The 13,389-nt window shown below is 48.2% G+C and overlaps 1 protein-coding gene across 2 annotated transcripts; it reads left to right on the forward strand.

Moving 5' to 3' along the window:
- The first annotated feature begins 657 nt into the window (after positions 1–657).
- On the forward strand, positions 658–11,725 carry LOC100286085 (CPL3). Of its 2 annotated transcripts, XM_035959648.1 has the most exons (9): positions 658–1,249; positions 2,736–2,809; positions 3,202–3,329; positions 3,728–3,908; positions 9,460–9,749; positions 10,145–10,333; positions 10,457–10,495; positions 10,700–11,210; positions 11,287–11,725. In XM_035959648.1, the coding sequence occupies exons 1-8, from the start codon at positions 1,041–1,043 to the stop codon at positions 11,189–11,191; spliced, it is 1,602 nt and encodes a 533-aa protein (XP_035815541.1). In that variant the 5' UTR covers positions 658–1,040; the 3' UTR covers positions 11,192–11,210; positions 11,287–11,725. The 2 variants fall into 2 exon arrangements, with proteins under 2 accessions (XP_035815541.1, NP_001357670.1); NM_001370741.1 differs by lacking the exon at positions 11,287–11,725 and having other exon boundaries at positions 809–1,249; positions 10,700–11,272.
- Positions 11,726–13,389: the final 1,664 nt, after the last annotated feature.

Here is a 13,389-nt window from a genome sequence, read left to right on the forward strand (position 1 = left end):
ATTCCGGGTTCCTTCCCTTGAAATATGGGAAACAAGTATTTGGGCAAGGATGGATGTCCTCGCCCTCCCATAACTTGATCTTCCTCTTCTCTTATTCTCTCCTGTTGTGGTTCTCCTCTTCGGTTTGGATCACCAGTACCCTCCCTTGATGATCTAGAACCATCGTCTTCCAAGTCCTTCTCCATCATCTCCAAACGCAACTGCGCCACCACCTTGCCCGTCTGCTCCATATGCCTCACCAAAATAGTACATTCTGTTTATTCCTTCCTTGCCACCGTAGCTGAGAGCTCGGCTTGTCCTTTCAACCGATGTTGCCCAGCTTCCACCGTATCCAACTTCTTCATCACCCGGTCCATCATCTTCATCATATGTTCCCACTTCTCCTCTCCCTTCTGCTCCACAGTCGCCATGGCTCCGGCACGAAACGTGTCTGGACATAAGGTTTCACCACCGGCGCCGTCATGACAGCTCCAGAGTCAACACGCTTCTGATACCAAATTGTCACGACCTTTGGCCTGGGGATTCACCAAACCCTAGGCGTGAGTCCGTGAACAACCAAATACGAAGAACTTCCCCTCGGATAAGTTGCCGGTGGCGAAGAAGAGAAACAAGTATGTGTCTAATCCTTTTCATTTATTTCATAATCCCCGATGGTTCATGAGTACAAATATTTATAGACCATTAGATGGACCGGATTACAATAAAAAATTAAGCCATACTTACGCCCAGATTAACCCTAATGCTTTAGAAACTTCTCATAGATCTCCTGTTCTACTGCTACACAGTACTCGCATCTGCTCCGTCATGACTCATGACACCGTAGCTTCCTTCCTCGCCGTCGCCAAATGCTGCAGGCCGCCTCCATGAGGTGCTAGGGTTCCCTGGCCGACGCCACGACCGTCGCACCCGGCCGCCTCCGTCCCTGCGGGCCTTCGCCACCGCCCTCGCCAAACGTCCCGAGCTAGGGTTCCTCACAGCTTCTCCCAAGCGCCCTCCAGTCTCACCAACCCTTCTGCGGTTCTGCCCTTGGCGCCGCGCCCATGAGCCTCACCGAGGCGCCGTCCCCGTCCCCGTCGTCGTCGAGCGGGAGCGATGACTTCGCGGCCTTCCTCGCCTCCGAGCTCGAGCTCACCTCCGGTGCTGACTCCGCCTTCCCTGGTGACCCCTCCTCCGTTTTCCCCGCCACCGACGACGAGGGCGAGGACGAGGATCCGGAGGAGCTAGAGGTTGAAGCCATAGAACAAAACGGGTACGTGCCTCCTTCCTGCTCCTCCCTCCTCTTAGTTCATCGCTAGACGACTCCATGGGTTTGGCGGCTTCGGCCGCGCGATTATAACCTTGAATTGCACGCACATTTAGAGTTGGATGATCGGCCTTGCTGTTGGATTAGGGATAAGCAGATTTGCCCCGATTTGAGCTTATTAGGGTTTCGTGCTTCATCTGGTAAAACGTATGCTTCAGGAGTTCAGGATTTTTGCTTGCCTTTTACATGTTTCATGTTTTATTGGACTACGTGGAGCCTCACTGCAGCTGTTGTGATTCTACAAGGATTTTAACCTCGTCCCCCACCCCCACCCTCTCCTAGAATTTACTGAGGTTCGTACTGCTCGTGTACTGAGCGCACCTAATCATATTGATTAGTGAAACATGGTAAATCTGAAATTCGTAGAACCAATAGATTAGCACTGCTCTAATCTTCAATCCCCATTCAAAGAGTACCATGAAGGCATCCATTCTCTTGTAATATGCAAGTTTGATGTCTATCATGTTTTCATCTGCAGCTTATGATACAGGCTGAAATTAGGACAAGACATGCGGTCATGTACTGTAGCTTATCCTCTCTGTTGTGGTCAATGAATAGATGAATAAATGATATAATTCTTGCACTCATGTCTGTCATTTTTCATCTTCAGTTCATGTGCTGTAGCTTATCCTCTCTGTTGTGATAAATGATAAAGTTCTTGCACTCTGTTGCTCAAGGCCTATTTAACCTTCTATTTCAGATGAAAAGAAAAAGAAACTGACTATCCTAATAAGTGTGTACCCTGCTTGATTTTTTTATTTGGATTTTGATGTAAACTTGTGTTACTTCATAGACCCCTTCTCTTGCCTTTGATTTTGGGGCCTAGTAGTTGCAAGTTTGGCTAGTACTAGGGTAGTAAGACACCTGCTATTGATTGAGGCTTGTTCTATATATTTGAAATCCTAGCCCATCCCTTCTAATATAGGGAGGAAGAGTCATTGTATCCTAGTCAGGTTTATAGAAGCTAGGTGGATTACTGGTGTGGCCTAGTTACTAGGCAGGCTCAGTGGCTGCCCCTTGCTGTTTTGTGCTTGATTTTCTGGTGCTCAACGATCAATATATTCCCAAGAAGTTGTTAGATCATTGATTCACATGAAATGAAACTCAAATTTCTGATGCTAAAAACAAATGGATATCAATAGAATTGCAATTCAGCAGTTATGATATCATGGAGGTATTGATAGTATCAAAAGGCACACATCTGTAAAAATGCTGCATCAGATGTTGTATCAAGTGTGGCGTCTTTCCATGCTGGGTATTAAGAGTTTTCAGTTATCATTGAAGATAATGATGGGAGAGCACTCTAGTTTTCAGAGAAAATGAAGGGACAAATGTCATTGGTTGAAGTTGTGTTAAGAAATAACTAATCATTACTTGTTTTGTGGATTTTGTACTATGAATCTGACTGCTGTCTACTGCATGCAAAATGCAGTACCAAAAGGCGTAGAGTAGAGGAACAATGCCAAGATCAAGGAACATCAGTTAGGCCTGACAAAATCCCCACTGGTATGTTTCTTATTCTCACGTTGCAAATCTGTTAGTAACATTTTGCAACATAGGGGGACATGATTACACATTTATTCAAAATTCAAATGTGGTGTTCTAAACTATATTTTTTCTGCATTGTATTGCATGGTTGACTCGCTTTCCTTGCTCATATGATGCACTAATTGTACAAATGGTTGCCCTATACATTTTTGTTCAGAGTTGTAGATTATAACCCGCTTTTCTGAGTTTAATCACAACAAATTATCCAGCTGCCTTTCCCTAAAATTGTGTAACTTCGTTTCTTCTGTTGCAATTGGTTGGGCTTAGTTCATCGTATATCGAGCATTAAGTGTCCAATTGTTCATATGCGATAGATGGCATGTTAAATCATTGAGAACACATTTTTTCAGGCGCATCTAAAATTGTTCAGGTTGAGGCATGTCCACATCCTGGACATTTTGGTGGACTTTGCATTATCTGTGGCAAGCCACAAGACGAGGAAGATGTTTCAGGAGTTGCTTTTGGTTACATCCACAAGGTATTCTCAAACCAAATGAAACAAATAATTTAAAGATTATCTAACATAGACTTTAGGATGTGGGTTCCTTTATGGCATCTCATTCATACAACACACATAAAGGACAGATCTAGTGCTGGTGGCTCCCACATGAGTGGGGTTTGGGCAAGGAATAACCAGGCAAGCCTTACCCCTGCACTTTTGCAGAGAGGTTGCGTCCAATCCAGGGCCATTGGCTCAGTAGAAAACCTTCTCAGTTCTCACCACTGTGCTAGACCTGCTCTTCTCACCACTGCTCATATAACACACATAATTTTAAATTTGTGGACGCTGCCATTGAATTTTCATTTCCAGTTGCACTTTCACATTGCCTTGTGTCCAAACAGTTCTACAAATTTTGGAGGATTATTAAAATGCAGGGCTTGAGGCTAGGTACCTCAGAAATTGACAGACTACGTGGTGCTGATTTGAAGAATCTGTTGCGTGAAAGAAAATTAGTACTCATTTTGGACCTGGATCACACATTGATCAACTCCACCAAACTCCAAGACATTTCTTCTGCCGAAAAAGATTTGGGTATTCAGTCTGCTGCTTCAAAAGGTAATATTATATAACTGTTAACTGTATTTTAAGTTTTGAGAACTTGTAGCCATCTTTTGTTGAAGTTATATTTTATTACCATGAGCATAAAATACCACCTCCAATTGCAGCTACATAGATGCCATTATGTTGTCATAATATATTATGTCAATTTTTTACACGATATTATTTCGAAGTATTAGAGGTCTCAGGAAAGCCAACTTATGCCACTACTGTTATTACCAGCGTCAACTATAGGCGCCCAGGCCACGTGGGTAGCTATGGGGAAAATGCCCAAGATTTTTCTTCCTTCGATATTTTGCACTGGTTTCATAAAATAGGATCATGATTAATCCTTGCTAGAAGGTTTCCGTAAAGAGAGGGGATTCTTCCTTAGATTATTTCGCTTTCTTATGGATCAAGTAAGCCTCTCTATTTAAGGAGATATATATCAATCTAATAAAGAAACACAATTATCTCGCCTGGCCTCAAGGGCCATCTCCCACTTCTCTCTCGCTTGCTTGCTCCCTGTGTGTGACCATGGCTTTTTGTGTCGATGGGGTTACACGGCCTGACCATTGATATCCTACCTATACAACCTATGCAGTTGTGGTAGGATCTCGTATCCTATCGTATCAGAGGAGCCGATTGATGAACTACTTATGACTCCGAGAAGCAGCCATTGATCCCACCACCATCGATCGCTGACGCCACCACGAAAGCCCTGGGGACACCACCATGTTGCTGGCCAATCTCTCAACCCGCATATCGTCTTGGAGTAGCAACATACATCGTCCTCTGCAGACACCATGCACCAGGGTTTCCCCTACGGGATGCCAGGGTACGGGGCGACAATGTTCTCATCCTTATCCACCGCCACCGTTGTGTTGCCTCCACCCTGTTCGCCACGTTGCCAGCTACCCTCCTGCACATTGCAAGAGCGAGCCACCACCGACCGTCTGATCCCCTTCCCACTCACCTGATCAACTTCACCTCCTCGCCATCCCTACTACCAACATTTTGTAGGGGCCACCTTTCTCATCTCTGTGGGCGTCTTCCATTGTAGGCGTCGATGGTGTGCCCGCCGTTTTGGACGTTCCCCACTTCAGCAAGCTCGACTTCTCCACCTACGATGGCAAGGACCCCTGAACTGGCTCAACCATTGTGAGTAGTTCTTCTATGGGCAGTGTATACTCGCCTCGTACCACCTCGTGGGGTGGCCTAGAAGGCTAGAAATGGTACTATGCCTTGGATCAAGATGAGGGCACACCATCATTGGAGCGGTTCAATGACATTTGCCATTTGCGGTTCGGCCTAGCCATTCGCAACAACAAAAAAACTCGACCTACGGGGGTAAGACTGCCCCATGGCATTATATTAAGAAGGCATCACACAGGTCGAGGAAACACTAGAACCCCTGCTCCACCCATACACAACGGCACCGTAGCCCATGCGAGAACGATCGTGACCGGGGCCGGACCTTAGACCTGTGCTTTGGCGTGGGACAGACGAGGGATTTTTTTAACCCCAGCCTGAAATTCGCTCCCACAGGAAGTCCGACTTGAGGAGTGCTACTTAGACCACCTAACCAACTTAGCTAGAGGCCCTTTTGCGTCATTCGCAACAATCACCTCGCTAAACTAACGAGGCCCCCCTTTAATGCTAGGCTAGGACTACCAGGAGCGTGTTAACTTGCTAGTGTGCGAAGACTGGTACGTCGTGTTGTATGTGTACTCCGCCCAGTGCAGCCACCTAAGCCACTCACGCGGCTGGTCGCCAGTGAAACAGCGGAGGTACATGGCGATGACTTTGTTGGCCGCCTCCGTCTGTCCATCGGTCTGTGGGTGAAATGCCGATGACATATGAAGCTTGGCGCCCATGAGCCTCATCAATTCTTGCCAGAATGTGGAGGTGAACACGGCATCGCGATCGGAGACGATCGACTGCGGCATTCCATGGAGGCGTACAATGTCGGAGAAGAACGCCTGTGCCACCGTCTCAGCGAAGTACGAGTGAGCAAGGGGAATAAAATGTGCGTACTTGCTGAAGCGATCCACCACGGTCAAGATGACGGACTTGCCGCGCACACGCGGTAGAGCTTCTATGAAGTCGAGGCCGATGTCCGACCACACGTCTGTCGGGACCGGCAGGGGCAGCAGCAACCCAGCCGGCAGGAGGTGCTCCGACTTGTTGCGCTGGCAGGTCGAGCACGCGCGGACGAACTCTTGCACAACGCGGCGCATGTCGGGGAAGTGGAAATCCCGGCGAAGGCGATGGAGGGTGCGCTATATGCCCTCGTGGCTGTCCCCATGGACAACGACCAGTATCTCCTAGAGGAGCGGTGACACCGACGGGACGAAGATGCGGCCGTCGTAGGTGAGCAGCCCGTCGACAATGGCCCAAGGTGTGCCGCGTAAGCCTGCTGTCAGCTCGTCCTTGAGTGCCATTCCTGCCGCCGTGGCCTGCCTGTTCCTGCCGCCGTGGCCTCCTCTGTCCAGGAGAAGCCCTCCGTGAGAAGCGCCGTCAGGGGTGCCACGATGACACCGTAATCGTGGACGAATTTGCGGTAGTAGCCTGCAAGGCCCAAAAAGCCCCTGACCGCCCGCGCCGACCGGGGTTGTGGCCAGTCCCGGACTGCTTCCACCTTGGCGGGATCCATGGCCACGTCGGACGTCGAGATGACGTGGCCCAGGTACGCCACCGATGGCACGACAAACACGCACTTGGAATGTTTGACGAAGAGCTGGTGCTGTTGTAGCATTGTCAACACCGCACAGATGTGGCGCAGGTGGTCGCCACATGAGGAGTTGTATATCAAGATGTCGTCAAAAAACACTAGAACAAATCGACGGAGCAATGGCTTGAGAACGTCGTTCATGAGAGCTGGAACGTCGCCGGCGCGTTGCACAGGCCGAATGGCATGACAAGGAACTCGTAGAGGCCGTCATGGGTACGAAAGGCCGTCTTGTGGATATCCGCCGTCCTCATGCGTACCTGATGGTACCCCGATCACAGGTCCAATTTAGTGAAGAAGCGGGCGCCGTTGAGCTCGTCCAGTATCGGGAAGGCGTCCTTGATGGTGAGCGCGTTCAGCGCCCTGTAGTCGACGCAAACCGCCAGGAGCTGTATGGCTTCTTGATGAGGATGACCGGCGACGAGAACTCTGAGTTACTCCGGCGGACGATGCCTTGGCCCATCATATCAGCGCACTGTTGCTCCAACTCGTCCATGTGCGCCGCCGGGTACCGGTAGGGACGCACAGCCACCGGCGCTGCGTCCGGCTTGAGGACGATAGCGTGGTCACGAGCACGCACCGGTGGCAGCCCCGTCAAAGCAGCGAAGGCATCTGCGGACGTGCCGAGCAGCCCATTGATGAGGGAGTCGCCCGCCGCGGTCGCTGCGAGACGCGGTGCCCGGACGGTCGCCACGTTGGTCCAGCAGACCTCCCGACCGTGTCGTGTGAACGACATGGTGCGCGCCGTGAAATCCTACATGATCCGGCCCAAGGTGACAAGCCACTGCGTCCCCAGGACCAGATCATAGCCAGCGAGAGGCATGACGAAGAGATCCACAAGGAACCTCTCGGCGGCGATGATGATCGGCGCCTGCCGAATGACCCCGGGGCAGAGGATGCGTTCCCCGTTGGCCACTGTGGCCGTCAGACGCGGACAAGGTTGGATGACCAAGCTCGTGCGGCGCGCAGCTTCCTCTCCAATGAAGTTGTGGGTGGATCCTGTGTCCAGGAGAGCCACCAGCGTCGCGGTGCCCAGTTCCACCTAGACTTGCATGGTGTCGCATATGGGAACTCCCGCCACTGCCTGCAAAGAAAAGACTGGAGCCCCGGCTTCATGGTTAGATTCTGCAGCGGCTGCCTCCTCGTCGGTGATGGTCACGCCATCGACGAAGAAGATGCGGCGACAGACCCGGTTGTGGCCCCGGAAGTACTTCTCGTTGCAGTTGTAGCATAGTCCAAGACGACGTCGTTCCGCTTGCTCTTCAGTAGACAACCGCTTGATCGGCTGGCCGTCAAACCGCGTTGGTGCTGCCCCAATAGGAGGAGCTGGGAGCGTAGGCCGCGCTGGAGGGGCAGGAAGTGCCAGCTGCTGCGGACCTGGAGCAGGCAGGGCGCGGGGCCCCCCCCTCGGGCCGGCACAGCTGCGGGGGCGGACGTCAGGCGCTCCCGTTCCATGACATCCACTTCCCGTGCCAAACTCATGGCCACCGCTAGGGTTTGGGGGTTGTGGAGGCGGACTTGATTGCTGATCGGAGGAAGCAGCCCTGGTGAATAGTTGAACCCGCTGGGCCTCCCCCAACGGACCTGCGCGGGGCAAGAGCGCCTGGAAGCGATCCTGGTATTCTTCTACCGTGCCCGTGCTCCGACATTTGGCTAGCTCGAACAACGGTGCCGATCGCAGCGGCGGCCCATAGCGGAGGTTGAGGAGATCCTTGAAGCGTCGCCACGTCGGAATGCCTTCGTCCTGCTGGACCTGCATGTACCAGAGTTGGGCCTTGTCCTCCAAATTATAGGGGGCCATCCACACCTTTTCTTCCTCCACGATCCTCTGTTGATGGAAGTACGACTCGCAGCGATTGATGAAGACGAGCGGGTCGGACTTGCCGTCGAAGCGAGGGAAGTCCATCTTCTAGAAACGAGGTGGCCGATCGGTGTGGTGTTGCCCGTCGAGACCGCCGCCCGGCACCTGGGCGCCCGAGGACGACGTCTTGTCCTTCTTCATCGTGTCGATGTCGGTTTGATGGGTATTGATCTTGCCGGTGAGACCCTTGATCAATTTGGTGAGGTCGGCGATCGTGGGTTCGGCCATGGCGCTGGGGTGGTGTGCGACAGAGGTGGGAGGTGACGGTGGGTTGGCGGTGTTGATGGCTGCTGGGTGGTTGGTTGCGGCGGAAGTAGCGGATGAACTGGAAGAGTCGGATCGACATGACCGTGAATCCGTGATACCAGGTTGTCAAGGGCCTTAGACCCTTAGTGTCTAGGGAAGGGGGCCCTCGGCTACGTAGATCGTACCCTCGGTCCGTCTTCTCCGGTGAGGTTTTACCCCTCTTCCGAAGGCTTGAGAGTGGTAGGGATGAGGGAGGAGATAACTGTGTTATTGCTTATCCTCTCACAGATGCCGGCTACAAGGCTTTATAGCCTGAGTTGCAACAGGAAGGGAAACTAATCTCCTATAGTTTAGGATCTCCACTAAAGGGAAGCTAATCTCTATAATTTAGGATTTCTACTAATCTCTTCCCTCTTCTAGCCGGCCTTCCTTCTCCAGAGGTGGCGGCTGCATGCTCTGTGGATTCCTTCCTTCTTCTAGCCACTAATTTTCTGGCTTTCCTTTTCTAGCGCCGGCGTGGCCCTGGCTGCTGCTCGCTCTGCAGCGCGCCTCACGTCCCTCGCGCGCCTCCGACGGTTATAGGGAAGACCCCACATGACACACACACACACACACACACACAAATGATTATGTTTTTGTAGCTGTCTATGTTTCATGTCTTTTGACACTGTTGTTGCTTATCCATGAGTGTATATAACATAGCTAGTGAAGCCCTTATTTTCTAAATGCAGATGATCCAAATAGAAGCATCTTCGCACTAGATTTAATGCCGATGCTCACAAAGTTGAGACCATTTGTCCGAGAATTTCTGAAAGAAGCAAGCAATATGTTTGAGATGTATATATACACGATGGGTGACAAAGCCTATGCAATTGAAATTGCAAAGCTTCTTGACCCTAGTAACATATATTTTCCTTCAAAAGTGATTTCAAACTCAGATTGCACTCAGCGACATCAGAAAGGTCTTGATGTGATTCTTGGAGCTGAAAGTGTTGCAGTGATTCTTGATGACACTGAGTATGTAAGTGTTATTGTTAAATAACTATTTTCAGAAGTATGTGTGGTTTCTATTCAGTAGAGCAGGCTGATTCGGAGCAATTTTATTGTATGCAACCAAAAGTCACATTATTTGACATGAATTCAGTGGCCAAACTAGGTCTTAATGTCTCATTATAGAATACTCCGGTCATTTGTAAGTGTTTCTGGTCAGTAACTGCTATTTGTTTCCTGTTTGCTTCCAACATATAGATTTAAAAGTAGAAACATCTATCCACAATTATCAAAGCATAATGATTATCCTCAATGTGTAGAAGCTGGTAGGACCCTGTTATTCGTGCTTAGAGTGATCAAGATTTCTCTTTTTATTGTCATTTGTCATTTATGGCTGGCCGCCCTGAAAATGGAACTTTGTTTCAGGTATGGCAGAAGCATAAAGAGAACCTGATTCTGATGGAGAGATATCATTTCTTTGCTTCAAGCTGCCGCCAATTTGGTTTTGGTGTTAGGTCTTTGTCAGAATCGTTGCAAGATGAAAGGGAGAGTGATGGTGCTTTGGCTACCGTTTTAGATGTCTTGAAGCGCATACACGCTACTTTCTTTGACATGGTTGGTTTCTTCAGTTCAACGTTTCATCACATTTTATTGTCTATTCCTCACAGTAGATTGGACTCTTGTAAGAACAGAAGTTTTTCATTTCTAACCATCTGTCCTTGTACCTCTCTTATGTAGGCTGCTGAAACTGATCTTTCTTCACGGGATATAAGACAGGTAGGCTTTGTATATAACCTTCACGCTGCCTTTTATGCTTTAAGAATCATTTATGTTTTTCTTAAGAGTAGATGAGTTGCGTTTACCAGCTTTAAAATAACTGAACTATAGCTTGCTTAATACATCTTTTATGTGGTGTGGCTTACAGATTTCATTTGCAATTGCCTGTTTCTTGTGTTTGTAATTTGTATGCCCCCTATACAGGTGATCAAGACGTTACGGAAGGAAATACTGCAAGGATGCAAAATAGTCTTCAGTCGGGTGTTCCCAAACAATACACGCCCACAGGAGCAGATGGTCTGGAAGATGGCCGAGTATCTGGGTGCCGTTTGCGTTAAAGATGTGGATCCCAGTGTCACCCATGTTGTAACTGTGGATCTGGGAACAGAGAAGGCCCGCTGGGGTCTTAACAACAAGAAGTTCTTGGTCCACCCACGCTGGATTGAAGCAGCAAATTTCCGGTGGCATAGGCAACCGGAGGAAGATTTTCCTGTCACTGCCCCTAAGGAAAAGAGCAAAGAGAAAGATAGTGATAATGATGTGGCTGGCAAGAAGGAAACGAGCGAGGATAAAGAGAATACTGCAGCTGGCATGAAGGAAACGAGGAACGATGAAGGAAATGTAACCGGTAAAGACAAAGCTGATGCCAAAGAAAACGTTGTGACCACATCTGCTACGTGTCCTGCAGACTCGTAGTCTGTGTTGGGCTCCAAAGGTATCTGACACATTGTGTAGGCGTGCAGGTTTGGTATGGGAGATGAAAATTCAGCTTTTCTTATCCGTTCGTGCAGGCTTTAGATCTGTCCATAAAAAAAAGACGTTACATCTGCTCCATTGCAAATTTTGCTGCTGACCTGAAGCTGATTGGGCCTCCGGCCATATAACTTACGCTACGATGAAACTATAGGAGTTGAAGCAAACTGATGTCTTTATGGGACAATTTTTGGTGAATCCGTGCGACTATGTGCGCAGATGTACTTAAGTTTGTGCCTGCTTCGGTAGGTACTGCCCCCTGATGTAAGCATTCGTGATCGCTAGTGGAACTACGTTATTCTAGTTGAAAAAAAATGTTCCACACATTAATTCTTGCACTGGAAAAGGCATAGGCAAGGTCGCTATGATGTTGCCATACATTGAGTACGAAGTGATATGTTTTCCGGCGGAGCTGTAGGGGTTTTCGTTATAGTGATGAATTGATGATGACAAAAATAAATTCCGTCATTTCTTTTATCGTCGAAGAAGCAGGAAATAATCTCATCTGCTTTCTCGTCATTTTCGTTTGATTGTGACGTCAAACCTGCATTATCCGGAACTCTTTTCATGGCCTGACGTCCCATAGTTTAGCCTACGCTCGTTGTACGGACTAGATAATTTTGCCTCCATTAGAGAGCATGGACAAATCTATGGAAGTTCCATAAAAAACGGTCCAGACGTCCAACTATGCAGGGGTTTGAATTGTTTGGGCACTCGGATGGGCAGGTGCAGATAAAACTGAGGGCTTAAACCATAGCAGTAACACGATATTGGTTCAGTTTCAGTCTCAGTGGTTCCATTTTCTACCGATGGACACCCGGTCTGTACTGTAATCTCCCACACCACAGATCAGGTCACTTGGGTAGCAAACCCCCAGCAAGACGGACGGCGACACAGCTCTGGTCCCCGATTGACAGACGATGAGACGGGAGATTAGGAAAACAAAACGGTCAAAAACTAACAGAAACCATGTAGTACACAACGGCGGTCCAAATCCGAGTCGTCCTCCGCAGCGGCCTTCCTTGGACAGGAAAGGTCAAAATAAATGCACATGGGTGATGGGTTGGGATATCCGGTACTTGTGCTGGTGCCCTCCATCGGTGCTGGTGCCCTCCAACGGGCTCCGGCTAAAGCTATAGTACATTTGGGTAGGTTTATGGGATAGTCATAAACATAAAAAATATAATCTGACATGACACGAGTCGAAATTATATTAGTATTAGGCAGATCCGACCCAATGTCTTGGGCTGTGCTTAGGTCACGATCTATGGACGGACACGACCGATTGAAGGCAGCAGTTAAGAAATGATCCATATAGAAGCATCAAAAGACTTATGTCTCTAATGTATTAAATCACCAGTTTCTCTAGTTCCATAGTCTCCACCGTCGTTGTGCTTGCCATATTTAAATAGTAAAAATGCTAAAATTATGAATAAATGGGAGATTCGAACCATGGTTGTTGGCTCTAAACCTACATTTCACATTCACCTAGCCAAGAGAACATATATGTCATTGTGTTTTATATTCTATACTTAAGCATAAATGAAAATCGTAACAACGTACGGATACTTTGCTAGTATTCATTAAAGCCACACTTCCATGTACTTAAATGAAGAACACAGAGCTAGAGTTGGTGCCAGTTAGATGTTTCTATTTACAACTTTGAATTAGACGATGCGATGCAATTTTACTTTATTATGAACATTGGATAATGAACTGAACTTATGAACTCTATCTAGAGCTGGTTGTACTCTTTTTTCCTTTTAACTAAAGGTTTTTTTAATGAGGTATCATTGCACAACTCCAATAAAAATTGTTTGTCTTGTCTTTTACTATTTTATCTATTTTGATTTTATGGGCTCTAATGTAAATTTCGGCTCGTCCAAAATAAGCCTGACACGTTCAAGTAACAATGTGTCGTGTCAATTGTCGTGAGCTGAGGGCTAAGCCTATGAGTCGGCCCGATACGGTGCGTAATAATTACGAGCCGGATTAAGTTCATATCAGAAGGGAAGAATTTAGTAAGATCACAAAAATTGATCCTCCATAGTGCTATTAGTGTCTTCCTTTTTAGTGTTTGATTTTAGAGGGAAAGAATTTGAATGACCAAAAGCAAGCCCAAATCCATAACAAATACCAAA

Source organism: Zea mays, chromosome 6 (assembly GCF_902167145.1).
Source record: "Zea mays cultivar B73 chromosome 6, Zm-B73-REFERENCE-NAM-5.0, whole genome shotgun sequence".
Classification (NCBI taxonomy): Eukaryota; Viridiplantae; Streptophyta; class Magnoliopsida; order Poales; family Poaceae; genus Zea; species Zea mays.

Bases quoted from the DNA above. Each gene is read 5' to 3' on its own strand.
- LOC100286085 (XM_035959648.1), top strand. From the start codon at position 1,041: ATGAGCCTCACCGAGGCGCCGTCCCCGTCCCCGTCGTCGTCGAGCGGG. The intron at 2,810-3,201 runs GTATGTTTCTTA...ACATTTTTTCAG, and splicing joins GCCTGACAAAATCCCCACTG to GCGCATCTAAAATTGTTCAG. The intron at 9,750-10,144 runs GTAAGTGTTATT...ACTTTGTTTCAG, and splicing joins TTCTTGATGACACTGAGTAT to GTATGGCAGAAGCATAAAGA.